We start from the raw sequence: 23,738 nt of genomic DNA on the forward strand, positions 1-23,738 counted from the left end.
TTAAATACATTGAATTATTGAACATTTGCACATTTTTGAATGATTACAATTTAAGTTTTTTTAATAGTTAGTAAACTAGTAATACTATACACATTCTCAACAATTATGCTTTAAGCAGTGTATTAGTAGTTAGTATGCTACACTCCAAGAAAAGTCTGTAAAAATAGAGCACAGTCTACTACAGTATGTTAATATGAAATAATTTTCCATTTTGTTTTTTACCTACATTTTAAATTATGTATTGTGTTTTCGGGTTACAGGGCTACAATGGATAATAATGTCCTGGAAAATTACTAGTATCTTTTCCATTTTTCTTACAGTGTATTAACTGATCAACAATCGCAAGTACAAGCTACTGACAAAGTGTATCATGAATGAACATTTATTCAATTAAACAACTGAAAATAGCCACTAATTCAATTCACGTGATGTCTGTAGGCTACTGATAGGCATCTTTGATTTTCTTCTTTTTGTGTAATTTGGATGGAAAATGTGTGCCTTTTTTATTGTCTGAGTCACTTATCAAACGCTGCTAAAAGTTGCCAAATAAATTTTAAAAAATTGCTAAATTTGTTGCTAGGTGGAAGAAAAAGTTGCTAGGGTAGTCTGAAAAGTTGCTAAAATTAGCAACAAAATTGCTAAGTTGGCAACACTGATTCTACCGTCTGTATCACAAACTTTATCTAAAATAATAATATTTAAAGTCCTCCGGACCAATATTAAGACAGCCTTGGTTTTAGTATCCGAAGATGAGTGAGATACCACTTCATAAAACTTATTATTACATCTGCGTACATCCTCCTCTTTCAAAATAAAACCAGTTGAGTCTACCATTAAACCACCCCCCATCCTCCCCATTACCATTCAAAAAAACAAACACATTTCCATGAACTATGGCAGATCAAACCAAGAACAAACCTTGATCTGCCAGCACCCTTTAATATGGTCCGTGGCATCAACAAAAACATGCACATTACTGTAGCACCAACATTTGGCCCCATAGTCACATATTGACTAGGTAGTATTTCTATTAAAAAATAAATAAATACTATGAATTAAGAAGTGAACATTAAAGTGAACAGTGAAAGACACAGTCACCTAACCATTTAGAGCATCTCTTCTCCGATTAGAGAGCAAATGTCCAGCTGAAGTTCACTGAGAGTTGGTGGATGAAAGGGATCTGAGAAAAACTCTTGCTGCTTCTGGGGAGTGTAGCATTTTAGGTTCACCTTGATTGAGAATGGCCTTCAGCGTTGCAGGATAAAGGAGAAAATTCTGGATGCCAGCGTCATCCTTAAAAAATTCTTCATGCTAGGGTGTCAGCGGTGAATCCAGTGGAGAGAAATCCCACCACAACTAACTGCAAACTGGCATTCAGGTCTGCCTCCATTTTGCAGAGGTGGAAAGAGTACGAAAATATTTTACTCAAGTAAAAGTACCAGTCTAAAAATCTATTCAAGTAAAAGTAAAAAGTAGCTCATTTAAAATGTACTCAGAGTAAAAATTACTTAGTTACTTTTTAACAGTGGAAGGGATGCAACAATGGGATAGGCCAAGGGTGTCAAACTCAGCTCCTGGAGGGCCACAGCCCTACAACAGTATAGATATAACCCTAATTAGGGTTATATCTATACTAATCTAATCATTTAGGCTTATTTGAAAACTACATGGTATGTGTGTTGGAGCAGGGTTGGAACTAAACTCTGCCGGGCTGCAGCTTGACACCACTGGGATAGGCCTATAAATCTCAAATTAGTTGTTTTTAATTAAAGGAATCAGTTATTTAGAATAATAAGACATTTGAGCTGTTACCAGGCAAATTAAATCAGTATCAACAAAATTCATCTTTGCAATGCAGAGGAAACACAGAAGCTTCATCTGAAGTGGCATTTAAACGTATTTACACACTGTTTAATGCAGGACATGAATACATTTAACATGCAGTCACAAATGCAGATATAATGTTTTGATATATAAGACATAAAATGTTGAATACTCATTTGAAATTATATTTAAAAACAAAATCCAAAGATACTTTAAATGTGAAATTAAAGCCACCAGTAGGTATCACCAAGTCCCTGTTAATAAGTGAGTCATTGCAACTGAACCGAATCATTTAAAATGTTGATTAATTCAGGAACTAAACACCGTCATGTTGCTCAGAGATGCAAACCAGTGCTGTGGCTGTGTTTGGGATTATTTTTGTTGTCGAAATAAAGCAAAAACAGGCAATATTGTGTCTAAAACGCAAGTCTCTTAATTAATTTCTTATTTATTGAACTGTTGTAAAAAATAAAAAATAAAAAAAATATATACAGTGGTGTGAAAAAGTGTTGGCCCCCTTCCTGATTTTTTTTTTTTTGCATGTTTGTCACACTTTAATGTTTCAGATCATCAAACAAATTTAAATATTAATCAAAGATAACACAAGTAAACACAACATACAGTCTTTAAATGAAGGGGGTTTTTTTATGAAGGGAAAACAAAATCCAAACCCACATGGCCCTGTGTGAAAAAGTGTTTGCTGTGGCATGACCTTAAAAAGGCGGTTCATGCTCGAAAACCCTCCAATGTGTCTGAATTACAACAATTCTGCCAAGATGAGTGGGCCAAAATTCCTCCACAGCGCTGTAACAGACTCATTGCAAGTTACCGCAAACGCTTGATTGCAGTGGTTGCTGCTAAGGGTGGCCCAACCAGTTATTAGGTTTAGGGGTGGGTTTGGATTTTGTTTTCCCTTCATAATAAAAAACTTCATTCAAAAACTGCATGTTGTGTTTACTTGTGCTATCTCTGATTAATATTTAAATTTGTTTGATGATCTGAAATATTAAAGTGTGACAAACATGCAAAAAAATAAAAAATCAGGAAGGGGGCCAACACTTTTTCACACCACTGTATATATATATATATATATATATATATATATATATACTGTATGTATATATATATATATATATATATATATATATATATATATATATATATGTAATCATTGTTATTTTTAGAGAAAAACGGCACTCTTCGTGTGATACTGATTTACTATATGAAATTATATAAATATACATTTTCTGCACCTATATCTTAAATTTTGTGATCATTCTATATGCATTTTAACAGATTCAATCACGCAGTGAAAGAATACACTCTTAATGCGCATGCGCACTAGTCTAATCTACTAGACTTCACACACGGTAGGAGTGTTTTGTTTGGTTTTTCGCTAAATACTGATAATGTCAAATCGTACATCGTTAAAACAACAATTACGATATTGTCGCAGACGATATCGCACACCTGCACCACTGTCTTTTTGGCTAATTTGTGCAAAACCTTTTGCTAAACTGCCAAAGCTTCATTTTAACCACTAATGCAATGATGCAAGTATTTACCTTACCTCTACATGCTTGCAAAGGGTTGATGTCAAGATTTTATAAGCTGCTAGTTTGGTCTCCTTAGGCAAACACAGCTTACACTGCATAATAGAGCATAAATATGGCCAGGGGTTCACTTCATTTCCTTCGAGTTCAACTTCAGCCGAATACGACGGGTTTGGTTTCCAGCTGGGTCTGCACCACTAATGCCTGTCTTGTCCATCTGGATCTTCTTGTGATTTTAGCGCCAGTTTGTTCTCCTGCCCATTATATACTGCAGTAGGTTCCAGGGAGCGATTAGTTTTTTTTTTTACTCAGTAATGAATGCGTTTTAAAATGTAGCGAAGTACAATACTTCAAACAAAATATACTTAAGTAAAAGTAAAATTACAAATTTAAAAAAGTACACAAAAAAGCTACTAAATTACAGTAACGCGAGTAAATGTAATTCGTTACTTTCCACCTCTGCCATTTTGTTAGCAACGCCCCAACTTCCAATGATCCAATCAATTTTCGAAGGACGAAATCAAGTCCCGCCCTCTCATTTTAAGATGCCGTTTCACTCGGATAGACGTCTCAGTAGAGAAAAAAAGACAATCGCTCATTCCGTTTCATGCCGACTTTAAAGCCATAGCAGAACTGTTGTACATCTCCGAGCGAAACACATTGGTGATTACACGAATCGTGTAAACCGATGATTCAAAGACCTTTCGTAAAAGAGCCGTTTACTTAATTCCTGAATGAATCATGAAGACATTTACCGCCACCTGCTGGCATATTTAGTTTCTTATTTAGAGTATCATTTCATTAAAATGTAATCATTTAATAAAAAATACATAAATAAATAATAATAATAATAATAATAAAACATTAAAGAGCTAGTTCACCCCAAAAAATTACATTCTGTCATCATTTACTCAAACCTCAGTGACTTACTTTCTTCTGTGAAACATCAAAGAAGGTATTTTGAAGACTGTTGGTAACAAAGCTGTTTTGGTTACCAATGACTTTCATTGTATGAACAAAAAATACTGAGATGTTTCTCAAATGATCTTCTTTTATGTTCTATAGTCTAGGCCGTTATAGCCCAGATGTTTAGTGGTTTTGTCTCATATTAATCTTTTGATTGTGTTTGCGCTGTCTTGGCTCCGCGGCCAACAGGGCAATTTTGTCTTTACTGTTCCAAAACTTATGGAGGGCACTGTATATGTATGTATGTATGTATGTATGTGTGTGTGTGTGTGGTTGTACATATACATATATATAGTTGTTGTTTTTTTGGTGTTTGGTTTAGTGTTATGTTAGAATCATTATTATACTCATACCTTTTGTTCTTTAATATTTTGAATTGTTTTTAGCTTCATTTTTTGTTTTTCATATAAATGTTAAGTTTTGAAATTTAGTTGTATGCATTTGTCATTTTTATTTAATGTCTTTATTTTTAAAACGTGTATAGGTAGTATTTATAAAGTTTTTAGCTTTTAGTTTTGGATCTGTTTTTAGTTGTTTTAATACTAAAATTGATTGCTTCTGTTGTCCTCATTTATAAGTCGCTTTGGATAAAAGCGTCTGCTAAATGACTAAATAATAATAATAATAATGTTTATGTGTAATAAATTTTATGCTGAATCAAATAAAATATTTCTAAAGCTACAATTTGTAATGTCTACTTCAGTGGTTCTCACACTTTTTATACCAAGTACCACCTCAGAAAATATTTGGCTCTCTAAGTACCACCATAATGACCAACATTAGAATACAGTAGCGAAGTAGGCCTAACTATTCAGCTACAGCTCTGCACAGTTCAAAAACGAGGCAGTTTTATTCCTAATAAGAATATTGTTGTCAGCCACTTTAACGTTGTAAATACACAGTTTGAACATTAACACTGCACTTTGCTTACATACAGGTAAATAAAAAAACTTAAATAATTATTCAATTAAAATGTGTACCTAAAAGTTAAATAAAACCTGTGCTGTACTTAAATGTAAAAAAAAAAAACATATGTTGTGTTTTAAAATTAATTTATATTTAATTTAGTGATTCCTCTTCGTACCAAACTTTGAGAACCGCTGGTCTACTTGATACTTTTTCATTTAACACAAAAATAGCTGTTTAAATAATCTTTTGTGGGTATTTTCAGTCAAATTTATTTTGCGATTAATAAGATGAATTAATCAAAACATCATGTAATTAATTAGATTAAATTAATTAGATTAAAAATTTAATCTGACAGCCCTAGTTTAAACATACTAACAAACTAAAGTGATTGGTGAGGAGGGAACCCGAAGCTGTTGTCTAAAGTGTTGTCTTACTCTGAGACAATACCATATATACCAAGTGTACATTCACAGGCTAATATTAGTGTTTCAGTAAGCAAGACTTCTCCAAGTACTGTTTATTTATTTAGTTTTTTAATCTTATATTACATGATATTAAAAAATGAAAAATTAAAAGAACTTTCTAGGTGCAAATTTAGCTATGGAGCAAACATGAAATGTGGTTTCTATCACTGGTGAGCGTGGAGCGGGAAATGGAAAACCCAGAGTGTGGCTGGAGTGGAGAGATTACAGAACACTTTCAGCAAGAGGAGAAATTGCTGTCAAACCACTTAACTCATACACTCGGCAGAAAAACACCTTAGGCTGGTTTAAGCTGTTACTTTTGGCAGGGTTTTGGCAGTATGAACATAAAGCTCCCAGACCCTGTCTCTAATCTGTGCCTCCACAAGAGAAGTTGCACCACACAAGGATCAGATGGAACTACTTAAGTTTAGTGTTCTCCTACTGATCACATTATCAACACAGACTATGGAAATCTCAGGTAGTCTTTGAACGTGTGGACCAGTGGCAAAACATTTTTGAACCCTTTGAGCACACAGAGCAATATCTAACATTCAGAGGGAATTTTAACAATATATTTAAAAATAAAACACTTGGCAGTGATTGGGAGTCATAGGGAAAATGTACAAAAGTTAAACTGATTAAAGTATTCATGAATCTTTTTCGATTTGCTTAATGTCCAGCACTTATGACTTATTATGGGAGAGTGTTATAAGAGTGTTGATTACGTGGGAGAATGTGTGGATTGAATTGATTTTTACTTCTCACTGGTATCTACAAATATTACATGTAAAATCAGTTCCTTAAAGGTGAAGTGTGCAATTTCTGTGCCTCCATTTGGACTTGCAAAAAAAAAAAAAAGACTACGTTATAAAAATGGTCAGCGAAACAATAAGATCATTGCATCATGTGCTCTGTATATACAGTGCAGTTACCTTTCATGCAAATGGTAGTAGTTCTAAATATAACTCTATAATCAACACTTCATGATTAATTTATCTTGTCGGCTGTTATAGTAAAACAAACACAGTAAAAGTTTAAGAGAGTTCACATGTACTGCTCATTTCATATGCAAATATATTAGCCAATCATAGCAGTGGGCGTTTACATTGAAGTCTCACAGCAGACATGTCCCTTCCAAATCATAGAGCTAAATTCAGGGTAGAAAATGACCATTTATATCTAAATTATGACCATTTTTGATGAGGAAAAAATAAGTAATTAAAAAGCATACTAAGATTAACAAATGCATTTCATGACCCCTTTAACGAAAAACATAAATTATGATTCGCAATAACACAAAGCAACAAAACAGCAGGCTTCACATCCAAAAACAATATTTTTCGTGGAGACCGGTCATTTTAATGCTCCCAATCTAGAGATTATTTCTGAGGCCAATTATCAAAGCGTAACAGCTGGGAATAAGTTTCTCCGTCTCTCCTCTTAATCTAGTAAAAATCCTGGAGGTGGGGGATTTCCTCACAAAACGTATTGTTAATGAGGAACACAGGGACGAAATAACTTTCACTGTGAAACTACTGTAGTTTAATGCTGAAATACATCAGTATAATTGGAAAAGATTCACATTATGTCTGACCTTGTTCTTCCGATGGTAATGGTAATGATAATTCTCGAGGCGCCATGGTGGTGGAACTGTCATGGGGCGTGATACATTTCGTACATTAAAAGTGTATGAATTTGTGATCATCTGCTTTTGTGTGAAGATGGATGAGCTTACATAAGATGCCGAAGAAAAATAAAGAATGGTCATGGCCCTGGAAATAGTCTCTTAATATGAATTATTAACAATAATTGATTCAATAATAGCAGTTGCTTCACTGTAGACATATTGAAATGTGGGTGCAAATTAAAATAAACACATTAAGACATTTTAAGTGTCTGCACCAATTCAGCCAGATAAACTACATTGCGCCCCTTTTCTTACTTGTACTTTTGAGAACAACAGTTAAGGTCTTTGTATACTGAGTCCGAAATTCTCATTCAAACTTTTCAAAGATTTTCTGCGTTTTTGCATCTGTAGCAAGTATTTTGATAGGAAAGGATGACGAATACAAAACACGCATATGGAATTTTTGTGTGCAAGGACCTTTACCTCCTTCCTGAGATCACCATTGTGTTTAGAAATTTCTACATCTATTCAGTCACAGAAATCTTTACCATCAGATACAAGGATACTTGATAAAATCACTGTTTATTTAGCATGATGTTTTATCAAGACAAGCGCATCGTGTCCAGCTGTATGTATCTCAGAGGCTGATGGCAGCAACAGGATGACATAACTCCCACTCGGGTGTGAACAGTAATGAACCAGCCAGCAGCGATTCTTTAATGTTATCAATAACTGCAGTCAGGAGAGCAAATGTGTAATCTAATATCATCATGACGTCAATGGTCATGGCTCAGCATATATTAGCAGATCAATATTAGGTGGATGGTTTAATATTTAGATTAGTTTGTTTTGTAGGGAACACTGGGTGGGCAATATGGCAAAAATACCATCAGTTTTTTTTAAGGAAAATCACGATTCCGGATCTTATCACAATTCTTTGTCATGTTGGTTTTAATATTTTGCAAGTTGTCTGAGCAGTACAGCCAAACTAATTTCCCTATTTTAAAAACAAAGCCTTATAAAGTAACAAAATATAAAATAAAAATAAATGGCAGCCATTTAGGCCAAAGTGGGCAGAGATTAAAAAAAACAAATAATTTCATTATTTTATCTTCGTTATTAAAAAATAAGAACAAAGATACACATTTAAATACACATAACATGCAAATAAAACAAACAGTGCTTTATTTGTCAGGAACAGGTGTATTTAGCAGTTGCATTCAAGAAATTGAATGAACAGAAATAAAAATAAAACAATATACACTTCACTGTATATATTATATATTGATTCTTATTAAAGCAACTGTATTAAAGTTCTTCAGTCAAGAGCAGTGAGTGATTTTTCTCTTTGTATTTTATTGTTTTATTAATGTTAGGATAGTTCACCAAAAAATTAAAATTCGGTCATCATTTACTCCCTTTCAACTTGTTTTAAACCTGAATTAGTTTCTTTCTTTTCTTTCACTTGAAGAATGTGGGTAACCAAACAGTTGCTAGTCCCCGGTTACTTACATAGTATTTTTTTTTTCCCACTATCAAAGTCAATGGGGACCAGCAACTATTTGGTTACCCACATTCTTCAAAATATCTTCTTTTGTGTTCAGCACAAGAAAGAAATTCATACAGGTTTGGGAACTGTCTACTTTCACTTTAGTGAAAACCAACAGACATAACCAACTGTGTTTATATCTAAACCTTGTGTGCTTTTTAGTGCGCGCACACTTCAGGTGTACCCGCTCAGAAAAGGCACATGTCAGAACAGCACGTGAATGAAGTGTTCAAAGCACCTGCATATAATGTACTTTTGTTATTGCTAGTAAGCGCAGTGTCCTCCGAGTGGAACGCTACCACTGAGTTAACATTTGATGTGAAAGTATTCCACTTTGTACAGTATATTGAGACAAAAGCACCAGAACTGTAACTAATAGAATGTGTGCTATACTACAATATTTCTTCAAAAAGCAGATTGTGGAGACATTTAAATCATCCACGATCAAAAACCGTCATATCGCACACCCCTAGTTCACAGGTGTACACACTAGCTAGCTATGTTTACAAAAACAGATCAAATATACACAAAAACAGATAAAAGTGTTTTATTTTTCCTAGGAGGTGCTATTTTTATTAATACATTGCTGTACCAAATAAAATTGATATTTTACATCCACCATATTTTTAACTGAAGTTTCTGGTTTAAGATGCTTTCAGTTATTTAACAAAACAGTCCATTATGCTGCTTGATATTGCAAATGTGCATTTGTTATTGTATTATTTTTTAATTGATCATAATCATAAACACTGGTTTGAAGCAATAAATACAAACCGTAAACAATTTTACAGTTTACTGTACTTTGTGCTTTGCTTCTTCTAGCTATTTACATTAAGCAGCTAACAAATTAGAAATCTTGCACAGTCACAGGAAATACATTTGTTGTTGAAAAATAAGGTGAATAAAGGATGTTAAAATAAATAAATGAATATTTTTGGTAAACATCATAAATAATGATTACATGGTATTAATATATTTGTAAAAATGTTTTGTCAAAATATCTCGGTTTCATAAATTTACAAATTATTTATATGATTTAATTTACATAAATGGCTGCCCACTGCTCCGGGTGTGTGTTCACGGTGTGTGTGTGCACTTTGGACGGGTTAAATGCAGAGCACGAATTCCTAGTATGGGTCATGTTAAAAAAATAAGGTGAATAAGGTACAGTGGGGAAAAAAATGATTTGATCCCTTGCTGATTTTGTACGTTTGCCAATTGACAAAGAAATGATCAGTCTATAATTTTAATGGTAGGTTTATTTGAACAGTGAGAGACAGAATAACAACAAAAAAATCCAGAAAAACGCATTTCAAAAAAGTTGATTTGTATTTGAATAAGTATTTGATCCCCTATCAATCAATTTCTGCCTCCCAGGTGTCTTTTATACAGGTAAGGAGCTGAGATTAGTCTCACCTTGTTACCTGTATAAAAGACAACCTGTCCACAGAAGCAATCAATCAATCAATCAGATTCCAAACTCTCCACCATGGCCAAGACCAAAGAGCTGTCCAAGGATGTAGATTGTAGACCTACACAAGGCTGGAATGGGCTACAAGACCATCGCCAAACAGCTTGGTGAGAAGGTGACAACAGTTAGTGCGATTATTCTCAAATGGAAGGAACACAAAATAACTGTCAATCTCCCTCGGTCTGGGGCTCCATGCAAGATCCCACCTCGTGGAGTTTCAATGATCATGAGAATGGTGAGGAATCAGCCAAGAAAATGCGAATCAATTTACAACTTTTTTGAAATGCGTTTTTCTGGATTTTTTTGTTGTTATTCTGTCCCTCACTGTTCAAATAAACCTACCATTAAAATTATAGACTTACCATTTCTTTGTCAGTGGGCAAACGAACAAAATCAGCAGGGGATCAAATAATTTTTTCCCCCCCACTGTATATACTTGGAAGGGAATACTCCCTTAGAAGGGAGTATATTTTGCAGCTCACTGGGGTTTGGAGTAGAGATACTCTTAAAAATAAAGCTGCTTAAAAGGTTCTTCACAGCGATGCCATATAAGAACCATTTTTGGTTCCACAAAGAACCATTCAGTCAAAGGTTCTTTAAAGAACCATCTCTTTCTTACCTTTTCATAATCTGAAGAACCTTCTTTCGCCAAAAAGGACCTGTGAAATAGAAAGGTTATTCAGATGTTAAAGGTCCTTTATGGAACCATTTAGACAAAAAAGGTTCTTGTATGGCATCGTGAAGCACCTTTATTTTTAAGAGTGTATGTTATTCCCAGAAAGAAGACTGTTTTTGTAAACTGTTATTAGCAAGAATCTGGCAAAACAGACTGGGACTAAATGTAATGAAAAGACAGATGTCATATTCCACATTCTCCGTCCTTTCTTACAAATCATGGAGTGCAAATTAAACTATATCAGAAACACCTGCTTGTTTTTCACTCCAACATTTTCCATTTTAAAAAGTATTTCGCTGGCCCATTATCTTGTGCTTATTATATCAGCTCCTGCTGTAAAAAACATAATTGTGTGCTATCTGGGCCTGAACAGGACTATTAAAACAATAAAACAGGCCGTAGAGTGAAGAGCAGTGGAGTGAAAAGGTCAGACTACTTTTTTCCGCAACACATCCATCCGATGAACTGTTGGGAATTATGTGGGATTTCCCAACGTATGTATTTTCCCTAATTGGAAAAACAAACTCACGTCAGGCCTCTGTTAATAAAGATTGATTTTTAACGCATTTAGGGTGTGTGCTTAATCCGTATTAAAGGCATTAATAACAGTTAATGCCTGATGCCAAATTACAGAATTTTATTTCAGCTATCACACCCCTTGTGCTGAAATAGCAACATGTATTTTCCACTGCAATATGAAACTGCAGTCAGAATTGAACTGCATTGACGATGCACAACCTTGAGCTTGCATAGCTAGAGGTGTTTGCATCCACGTATTTGCTCAGAGAACGTTTCGGGTCTGAAACTGAGCATGTGTACAATATTCAGAAAACACATAACTGCAAATACAGTACACTCAGAGATTTAGACTGGCATCTGTTTAAACAGACTTCATACTGGCACCTTTCCTGTTCTTTCATATTTTTATAACTCTGTACCTGCTCATTTTATGAGAGCAAACCAGCTCATCCTTTTTTTTTTTAAGTCCGCTGGAAAGGATTACCAACATGTTGTAGTCTCTCAGTCAGATTATATCAATCCTATGCACAGCACACCTTAATGCCTATACTTTCAGATAAACACATCCACAGACATTGTGAGAATAACATGCAAGTCCTTGTGAGTGTTGCTCCAAGTATACTTGGACTGAATCAGTAACAGTAACCAATGCATTCATACAGTCTCTAATACAGAATCCTTTACAAACACTTCTAACACTATGATATAGTGTGTCTTACTATATCAACAATATTATATCAGAGATTGGTCACAGCCACTATGTAAACCAATCATTAATGAATGAGATATTACTGCTGTTAGAGATACAAGCCCATTGGCATCTGTCTTTCTCAGTATAATCTTTAATAAGACTAGCAGCACAACAACATCAATAACTCATGTGGGGTAAAAAGCAATTTTTAAGTGTTATTACATAAGAACAGCTACAAGAGGTCCAATAGACTAATTCTCTTTAATCAAACAACTTCACTACTTATCAGATGATATTTTGCATTAGGTTGCAAACTGAATCGAAATTGAATTATGTAATTTATCAAATATACACAATAGACACAAACAATAATTCTGTCAGGACCACTATCGTCAAAGATGACTAACAATTAGCACACAGTTTGGATTGGTGGTATGGTTCTGTTCTGGGCAAGAACTAACTGCCCATCCATGCAGCCTAGCATGGATAAGAGCATGGAGAGCAGCAATATCCCCCCAGGGTAAACGGAACAGAACCAACATAAGTGTATTGCAGATATAATTAAAGTTCAATAATTTAATGTAACATTTTAGAAATTAGTCTGAATCAAGGATAATCAGAAGGCTGAATCCTGACTGACAAGAGGAGGAGTCGGGGATGGAGGTGGGTAATTAGCTATTTAACAATGCAAAGCTGGTGATAATACTGAAGGACCTTATTTATGAGTGCCGTGATAGGTGTCGCATCCCTATAGGTAGACGTGGATCAGCTGAGAGTCAGCTGATGCAAGCTTGACTAAGGTGACCTGCCAGAACTAACGCTGATACTAGATGATGAGTAATAAATCATCTGATCTGTACTGATGAAGTAACTATATGCAACTGAGTTCAGGCTGTATCAGTTACAAATAATCAAGCATTTGATTTGATGCTGTAAACAAAACAACATCAAATGGGACACCAATGTCAAAATCTTATATTTCATAACACTGAAATGCCGACTACATGCATAATCAATCAGTAAAATTAAATGGATGGTTCACATTAGAATGAAAATGCTGTACTTAACTTTCTTCTGTGTAACTCAAAACGAGATGTATAATGTCAATGCTGACTGTTAAATAGGACAAAAAAATTAAAAAACAATAAAAAATAAAAAGGCCCTTACACTCTTAAAGATAAGGTTTTTATTTGTTTGTTTAATTATTTATTTTTATTTTTTGGGATAAGATGCTATAGATGCCAAACCATTTCTTCACACTTTTTTCTTAGTGTGAAGAACATTTTAATAATCTGATTAAACATTTTCCAGTCTAAAAAAAGACATTTTCCAGCCTTTTGTGCAATGGAAAGACTGCATGGATGTTAAAGGTTCCTAATGGAACCATAGATGGCCATAAAGACACATCATTACATTAGAATTGCATTGTATGGAAAAGAGCAATCAAGATATTCAGCTAAACATCTACTTTTATGTTTCACAAAAGAAAGAATAAGGGTGAGTAAAATAACTAACGTAACGGGTGAGTAACAGTTGTCATTTTGGGTGAGCTAACCCTTTTAATAATGCAAGTGTTGACAACTAATCACTGACTAATTTCTTTGGTTGAAGACAGAAAGACAACACAAGCAAAAAAAAAAAAAAACACCAACAGAGCAAAAATGATCAACTTTGCTTACAAGAAACTTGCAGTATTACTTGTCATTCTTCCTTCTGTACCTTGAAGCTATTACCTGAGTGTCTTCTGAAAATTACACACTCAGCCCCCACAGACAGTGCATCTCTTTGCCCCTCATTCATCAAACTGTCAGCTCATCAGATATGCTGGATATGAATGAACTACACACAAGACCAAGAAACATCAATGAGTCTTTGGGTAGTGTATATGAAATATAAAAATAAAGAATTGGTGTTATTAGCATTTAAACTGCATGGCAACAGTAAACAACAGTAAAGGCTTTACCACTGTAACCTAACTGCATTTTGTTGCATTATTTATACAATATGCACAAACAAAATCATTGGAATCTGAAAACATCAGTAGGATATGCACTGAATCAACTACATCCAGCTTGAACAAAACAAAGATCAGCTTCCCTTGTACAATATATACAAATGCAGCAAGTTTGTTGCTGCTCTAAGGTGATTATTTATTTAGCAATGTTAAGATTATGATATTGATCCAGGGCACAACATTAGCAGGAATACAGTATTTATAATTTATGTCTGTTTCAAGGCACTTCATGAGTCCCAGAAGTGTGTTATTACCCCATATAATTTCTGTGTTGATGCAATTAATCTTTCATAAAGGCAGTTAATTCAAACGATCTCATAACAACAAAAGACTCCAAATCAAATCTTGATGCTGTCTGATTGTTCCACGGTCTTTATAAGCTTAAGGGCGTCTGTTTGCTGTATTTTCAGCAAATGCCAATCCTCAGAAATCTGTCATGATAAAAAGAGATTTGGACTTCATAACAATACACAAATAAAATCTGTCAGGCACATGAATGTTTTCATTGACATTAGTGTTAGCTTTATGTTTCAAATAAGCATCTGGAAATCTCCACCTACACATTTCTATAAAATCTTTATGCTTCGCTCATCAAAAATAGTCATTTCTATTTAAAAAATAAATACTGGGAAATGCACTTTGATCATTAGTTACAGTGCTGAAAACATTTATTCATATTCGTTTTGGTTGGTTTACATTTTCAATTCCTCTGGGGTTCCTCTCCCCAAAGGAGTTTTAGTATCCCTATCGACTGCTTCTACACCTGTACTCTTTATAGACTAGCCCACATTTATTCCTTTGTGTCTTTTTAGTTGTCTGTGGGAGAGAGTGTGCATACTTATATGCAGCCGTGTGGGAGTCTGTGGGTGTATGATTGAGAGAGGATTTCTGACTGTGTTCTCACAGAGGAAAGAGTTGATACAGGGTACAAACATGCACTGTGTGAGAACTATCTGACTTCTGTAGATTAAAAGCCATCTCTTTTCTGTTTGAACAGGCATAATATTCAAAAAGCTACACGACTGCTGATAATTATATCTTTTTCAGCTATAAAACTGAATATTTTAGTAGGGCTGGAAAGCTTTAAGTTGACATGGTATACCATAATTTTGATAAATGCACAAATGCACAGCATCATTAAAGGAGTCATGAACTGAGAAACCAAACTTCCCTTGATCTTTTGGCATATAAGAAGTCATTGTACTTTAAAAACATCCGGTAAGTTTCAAAACTCAAAACTTTCTCATTAGTCTAAAACAGCTTATATTGAAGCCATTCTGCCTAAATGACAGGTTGTGGAATGTGTCACTCTATTATGTAATAATGTGGCTAAACATCAACATCAACAAGAACATCAACACCTGCTTCTATATCGCTGTCTGTTTAGCCCCGCCCACCGATTCGCGCAAGTAGTGTTTACGACAGAGGTGAATGCAGGTCTATGCAGAAACCCAACGATAAAGATGGCTCCGAAGAAAACAAGTCACTGTTCATTGCCAAGTTGTGGAAAAACAGTCTTTGCATTGCCTTCCTTCTGATCCCAACGTTAGGAAAGAGTGGATTTACTTTATTTTTAATGTAGATCCAGACTGCGTCAGTAAGAACTTGGTCCTTTGTTCAGTTCATTTTACAACAGATTTGTTTACAAACAAGGCACAATTCGACACAGGATTTTCAGAAAGATTGAAACTAAAAGACGATGCTGTGCCAGCTATATTGGATATGACCGTAATGTCACAACACACATGTGTGTGTAATTGTAGCTTATTACTTCTAAATTATGATGTTTTTGAGGTAAAAATCTTGATAACATTATAAGTGGACATGCATGGGGCCTGGTATTACACAAGATTTGTATTTTAAATAAAACCAGTTTGAAGGGAGCATAGTTTGCTTTTTGGGTTAAAAGAATTTCTAAATATGAATGGCATGACAATTACATTAGACAGTACAGAAATGAAAATCTACACGCTAATACATACTATACTCATAGTCACGCAAAGCTGATGTTGTTAACATTAATAATTTGAGAATAAAGTATAACAATAATAAGAATTTTCACGGTTTAATGTGATATGAGCTATCCAATCTTTAGATTAAATAACCATTTGTAGCGCGATTTATGGTAATGCTTTTTTTCTTCAGTTGGTCAGAACAAACGTTGTTACTTACTTGTTCAGATGACAATATACGGTGAAATTTCTGATTTGGGTCATATATTCCAAGACGTAGGCTAGAATCTGTGATTGCGAAGTACAGTAACTATCCACACCGGTGCGGTGACTGACTGACACACATAGGCCTTAGATTCATCCGCGCTGGAGCCGTGCCGACTCACAACCCCACACAAGGAAGGTAATTCCGCAAAAAGCTACAATTCTAGGTTTTCAAACAGAGATAGTGACAAAGAGGCAAAAGTTATGGACTGCAGCTTTAAATAATGGCGCAAATGCCAGTTATTTGACGAGCGCAAACATTAGTAAATCTCGTTGCATGATTCATTTGAATACTTTCTGCCCATAAATTTTGCGTCTGAAAGGGAAACTCCTACAATTGTATATTCAATAAGGTCAGGCGCAAAAATAACTGTCCACACCTTTTCAGTGCTAATTCAGTGCTAGTAAAACATGTAAAAATGGTAGGTAGTAAAATATGAATGAAAAGTTCAACATTATACCAATTAATTAATTGGATTTTCAGTTTCGGACACATAGGCTACAGTATATAATTAAATTAAATAGAGCCAATAGTTATGTCACAGCCAAAAAGCATGTTTTGCTACCAAAGGTATCTAGCTGCGGCATTATGACAGAACAAAAGGCACAAAACTCTCACTTTGATTTCATGGGGTCCTCAAGAGATTCAGCTTTTACAAAAGGTCCACTTTCTATCTCATGTAGTGGTGCTCCATAGAACAATCATGTTTCTATTTAGAAAATTGGTCTGTCTGAATGAGATGATTTCATGTCAGTAAGAGAGACACTATTGTGTTTAAAGGTGCCATAGAATGCATTGATACAGTATTTTAAATTGTTCTCTGATATCTACACAGAAGGTATGTGGCTTAGGTAAGGGCAAAAAATCTCCAGAAACGATTTTACATGTCCATTTACAACCCTAGGATTTCTCCCTAGAATGAAACGGTCTGTTATTGGCTTATTTGGCAAGGTCATGAATAATAATGAGCTCTGCTCTGATTGGCTGTTTCACAGTACGGCTCATCAGCAAGAAGGAAGCACAGGGAGGAAAATATATATTTAAATACTTTCTCTCGCAGTTATATCGTCGGGTAATTATACTGTATATAAAACGCGGGCATCAGGGAGCCGTTATTAATATGCGAGGCATTGAAACTGCTTTTGAACGATCCATCGATCGCGTTATAGTTTCACTTTCAAGAGACGCGATCACACAAACTATGTTTACATTATGGAGCAACAGTACTTACCACACATTTCACAAGATCAGATGCTTGTCAGTGGTGCTCAGGATCTGTAAGTCATTCGCCATCATCCTCATCTCTCCTTACTGAGAGTGAAATCTTATGTACTGTAACAGGCTACCGCTAGCAAGGAGCTAACCATGTCCCTTTAGTGGCTCGCGTTATTTGCTTTCTGTGCCTTTCTGAATACAGACACCAACCCATCCCTGCACTTCACACCCCCTGCACGGCCTGGAACATAAAATTTATTTTGTTATTTTCGCTGTTGTCCGTGCTTGTTTATTTACAATACCTGCAGAGCTTCTGATGGTTCGGCCGGCTTAGAACAAGGGCGGGTTTATGCAAATGTTGGGGGCGTAGTGATCCCGACTGTTGCGTCACAGTCTGTGTTATGTTCTGATTCGCCTGTTTTTCAGTGGTCTTTTTTAATCACGAGATTTACATATGAAGGAGGAAACTATGGTGTTTGAGGCTCACTGTATGTCATTTCCATGTACAGAACTGTTATTATTTAAATATGCCAGGGTAAAGACAGTTTTTCATTCTATGGCACCTTTAAGAAGATGATGACTGAAAAAGAAAAAAAAAAATACCACATATGTGACCCTGGACCACAAAACCAGTCATTAGGGTCAATTATTTGTTAGGATTGGACAATATTTGGCCAAGATACAACTTTTTAAATATCTGGAATCTGAGGGTGCAAAAAAAATCAAAATACTGACAAAATCGCCTTTAAAGTTGTCCAAATGAAGTTCTTAATGCATATTACTGATAAAATGTGGGTGGTGATGGCGCAGTGGATAAGACACATGCCTTTGGTGTGAGAGACCCGGATTCGAATCCACTGTGAGACACCAATGTGTCCCTGAGCAAGACACTTAACCCCTAGTTGCTCCAGAGGCGTGCGACCTCTGACATATATAGCAATTGTAAGTCGCTTTGGATAAAAGCGTCAGCTAAATGAATAAATGTAAATGTAAAAAATTAAGTTTTGATATATTTACAGTAGGAAATTTACAAAATATCTTCATGGAACATGATCTTTACTTAATATCCTAATGATTTTTGGCATAAAAGAAAAATCTTTAATTTTGACCCATACAATGTATTTTTGGCTATTGCTACAAATATACCCCAGCGACTTAAGACTTATTTTGTGGTCCAGGGTCACGTACATGACTGCAAATGTGTGCCTGTGAGAGATTCATCAGCAGATGAAAGTGTTAACCACAACATGGGTGGTTATATATCATCCCGCACTGTTCCCCAACCAGCTACTGACTCAAATGTTTCTCTTTGCACATGTACAGTATTTGTGAAGCATTCGTATAGTTTGTATTTTTTATCCTCTATTTTTAGTTTGTATAGGGTAAATACTTATATATAGTATACTTATAGTTAAATCTGTCAGTAGGTTAGTTGTGTATAGGTTTATAGTGTTTTTTACTTCATTGTTGTATGTCTGTATTTATGTAGCACCGTGGTCCTGCGAGGCACGACATTTCGTTCCACTGTATGTCCCCACATGTAGCCGAATGACAATAAAGCTCAACTTGAACTATAGAGCTCAGATAATTCCCATATTAACCATATTTTTTTCTGTACAGAGGTAACAGACTGCACCTGTTGAATGGGGAACCTCTAATACTGTTTCTAACTGAAATCAATATCTGACATCAATGGCCACCAACAATATCACATTTTTAATGCTGCCAGCAGACCACTACATTAGCAGAAGGTGAACATTTCCTCACGATAAAAAGGCTTTATCCACATTTATTTGTCAGAACCCCATTTGAAACTCAATTATTACCTATCTCACATACTAAAGAAGACATCACGAGTCAGTATAGACATTATAGGGGTCTTCTGGATGTGATGATCTTATATCAATGCATAAATTAAAGGTCACGTTTCTGCACTGCTCGAATGCTATTCTTGGGGTGTCCACTGCAACAGGTTTTCACGTAGCAAAGAAATTGTTTTATCTGCTAGACGCTTTCCAACACATTGGCGACGTTTAGCTTTTTACGATATGAGCAGAAGATATATTCTCCAAATTTGAGATAAGGCTGGATTTCCAGATGTCAGCGATAATTCCATCAGATCTCTTTTACGCATACTATAACAGCACTCAAAATACAAATATCTCCGGTATTTTGACCATTTTGGTTATATTTAATGTGCCAGTTATTCAAGGACTTCCGGGGGTCTGCGATTTTTTTAAAGGTATTTAAGTCAGTCTTTTTAACAGCACAATCTCTGGAGGTTCCTCACGCGCAACCAAAACGTATTTTGGACATAGCTAACTGACAACCTTTGAAAGACGTTTTAAACAGAACACTGGACTATGTGATATCAATATCTATAGTAATGTGATAATGACCACACTTACGCATTTGTCGACTTACAACCCGACACTAATGTTAAGTGCTAAAGCAGCATATTGATGCTCTGGTTACCTCATCACTTCCATTCACAAGCCTGTTTAGAGCGTTCCGACAACTTGTAATTGAACTTTTTTAGTTAAGGAAACGTTTAAAAGGCAGGCATATAAAAAGAATACATGTTTTTAAGACACCTTATCCTTTGCTTTTACCTCCTTTGGAGAAGGTCAAGCCTTATTAATGCTCAGCCTCCCTAAAGCCCCAATAATTCATGCCTTTATTAAACTGTTATGTTGAAGAAACGTTGAACTCACCAGCTTGTCAAGTGCGTCTTTGCCAGCAGTGGACACCTTGAGCGCAGGGACTCGTTCACATGTGCATCCTTCCAGAAGATAAATCCCTGATGGTCGAGCACTCTGGTCGGTGTCGAAGTAAAATAAAACATTCTGATAAAGTGCAAAAAACTTTTCATGCCATTTACTGTTTTCTGTGGTCTTCTTGCTGAGATAACCTCGCTTGGTGCCCTCTTTACGCGCAATAACGGAGAGATACAGAGCGTGTCCCTCATTGTACCGAACACTCTTCTGCATTTTCCGTCTTGGTTTAATGTGTATTCACTTGTTTGTCACCATATCCCATGTGATTTTAACTTTCCACCTAGGATGCTTGGAGAAATGCGCACGGGGAAGTTGCCGAGCTGAAGCGCACTGCTCACAAGCGACTCATCCAAACGATTTCAGAGCCCAATCCATTCTGGCCTGAAGAAAAGTTTTAACCCCGACGAACAACACTGTATGTCAACGCGTTTAGCTCATGCAGTACAGCAAAATAAGCAATAGTAGTGGACAGACGGTGAGAGAGAATCACTGTTGAGATCTGATGTAATCGGCTTTGGCATCCTCTTAAAGAGACAGCGCCTCTCTGGCGCTCTCTCTCCAGCGTTGAGATCCACTTTCCCTGGTGGCTGAGCGCAGCTTTTAATGAGTGGGCGGATCGAAAGCGCGGCAGAAAGACTCGCAGATCTTAATTAGGAGGCGGGGGATGCAGATAAAGAGGCGGGGCTGTGTATAGATTTAAATGAGCGGGCGGGGCGAAGCGTGCATACACAGCAAGCAACTGTCAGGGTCCAAATAGGTGCTTTACTGTTAGGTTAAGTTGATTGAAAGGAAAAGCCACGATTCACACTGAGTACATATAACATGTTCATGTACATTTCAGTGTCCTTGATATTCATCATTTAGAAATCGAGGTATAGATAACTACAAGCAGCATTAGAAATTACATTCATATAAATTACATTCATACATTCATTAATAATTCATAGTTTATCATTTCATTAAATACTATGCATAAAAACTGACACACAAACAAGAGCGCTATCTATAAAGATAACTAAAATGTTAATTCTATTAACATTAACTATATCCACACCAACACATAATTCCATCCTGTTTGATAAGCGTACACTGCTGTTTTGTCATCTGCCGCTAAATGCTCAGGTTCTATAAAGTCGGATGGATTCTGACTGGCTACCAATGTTTTATCGCTCATCAGCTGGGAAAAAAACCTGAACATAATTCCAATGATATTGTTCAACTGTTATGTTAGTTATAGCTGTTTTGTGGACTTCCACATTCTTGTACGATTAGAATGATAATCCAAATTTTTTGATTTACCATTATAGTCCTTAAAGGTATAGTTCACCCACAAATGAACATTGTCATCATTTACTCACCCTCAAGTAGTTCCAAACCTGTATGAATGTCTTTTGTTCTGCTAAACACAAAGAAAGATATTCTGAAGAATGTGGGAAACAGAGTAGTTCTGGGGCACCATTGACTTCCATAGTATTTTTTTCCCTACTATGGGAGTCAATGGTGCCCTAAAACAGTCTGGTTACAAACTTTCTTCACAATATCTTCCTTCGTGTTCGGCAAAACAAAGAAATTCATACAGGTTTGGAACTACTACTACAATCAGTTTACTTTATAGTGTAGCATCTATAATTCATGATTTTAAATGACATTTAAAATAATATTATCAAAGCAAACCTGGGCAACTTCAAAGCAATGCAAATGTGAGTAAGGGAGGAAGACACAGGAGGGTTTTATGTTCTCAGTCTGACTGCTTCAGCTTTTATGAAGACTGATTATCATTCACCTCAGACTTCACATTTGAAGGACAATGAGATTACTGAAGAAACTTAAAGGGATGGTTCACCCAAGAAATGAACACTGTCACCAATTACTATCCCAAATCTTTATTACTTGCATTCTCCTGTAGAACGTACATTTTGTCAACATCAAATAAAACTGTTAGGTTACCAACCAACATTGTTCAAATTAAGAAGAAGAAAGAAAATCATACACGAGTGAGTAAATGATGACATGATTTTCATTTATGGGTGAACTAATGAAATGAACACCACAATTTACAGAAAAATGTTTAATTTCCAGTTTAATTAATGTACATACAACAATACACTAACAATCTTAGAAAGGTGCATTATTTTCTTTTTTCCTAAGGACACAAATACAGCATATTACCAGCAAACCTTCTGGCCAAAGCACCTGGAGAGTGTCTATACAAGACATCATTCATAGTTGTAAGATCTATTGTTTTGAGTTAACGTTAAAACGGGTGATGAAATACATGATGTATTCAAATGCATGATATTCAGTTCCTGTTTGTTTAACGGCTTTTGCAACCATCGTGCTATGGGCAAAAATCATCATGCTATTATTAGACTACACTTTCTCCAATCCAGCAATGCTTCCTTGTTGGTGATACTCCAGGCATCAGATAACAGTTTCATAATTTTCCTGTGTGTAAAGACAGAAGGGGGTAATATCATGTTACATACCACAATATTACAAAAAAGTTTAAACAGTGTCAATACCTCAGGAAATATTTTTTAATAATGTAGACAAATCAAAGACATATGGAAGCCTGTTTCCACCACTGAAAAAAAAAAGGTCATTGCGACTTTTTATCTCACAATTCTGAGCCTTTTTCTCGCAATTGTGAGTTTACATCTCACAATTATGACTTGTTTTTCTCAGAATTGGGAGATATAAACTCACAATTGCAAGTTATGAAGTCAGAAATACAATGCATAAACTAGCAGTTGACTTTTTTTTCTCAGAATTGTGTTGAAGGAGTGGAATCCTAGAGCCATCCTGACCTTCATCAATATATTAATTATATGGTTTTCTTGAGTGATTATCAATCAAGTTATCAATCAGTATTTAGCCTCTTAGATTGTACTTGATTGAATAAAGTTATTAGTTACCATACATTATGTACACTGCATTTTAATTTGAAGAATGACTTTTGTCTATTTACTCAAATATTTACTTCCTCTTCTACATTTCATGCATGTATTAATAGGAAATACTGTACATGCAACTGGACAAACTGGCTTCCACATACTGTATGTGAAAATAATCTATGCAAAGCAGCTGACTTTACATAATTAGGTTAGGTTATAATACAGTTCTAATTCTGACCATTTTTAGCACTGACTTCAATGTCTTTAATCAAATACAACATATAAAAATATGCGAGTCTACAAAATATTTTTCAATCTGAGCCTCAAACCGAGTAATAATTTGCAATTTGTATTTCTCTCACTGAGAAGTCT

The 23,738-nt window shown here is 35.4% G+C and overlaps 1 protein-coding gene across 1 annotated transcript in view; it reads right to left on the reverse strand.

The window, feature by feature from the left end:
• LOC306869654 (ras-specific guanine nucleotide-releasing factor 2) overlaps positions 1-21,045 on the reverse strand; it is a gene marked incomplete at its 3' end in the record, with an annotated part of 79,444 nt that extends 58,399 nt beyond the window's left edge. Inside the window, exon 1 of the mRNA XM_079416504.1 lies at positions 20,410-21,045. Within this exon, the coding sequence (XP_079272630.1) occupies positions 20,410-20,685 (276 nt within the window). The 5' untranslated portion in view covers positions 20,686-21,045. The remainder of the gene's footprint in view (positions 1-20,409) is intronic.
• Between the last annotated feature and the right edge of the window lie 2,693 nt (positions 21,046-23,738).

The sequence above is a fragment of the Barbus barbus genome (genome assembly GCF_936440315.1).
Source record: "Barbus barbus genome assembly, chromosome: 5".
In the NCBI taxonomy this organism is placed as follows: Eukaryota; Metazoa; Chordata; class Actinopteri; order Cypriniformes; family Cyprinidae; genus Barbus; species Barbus barbus.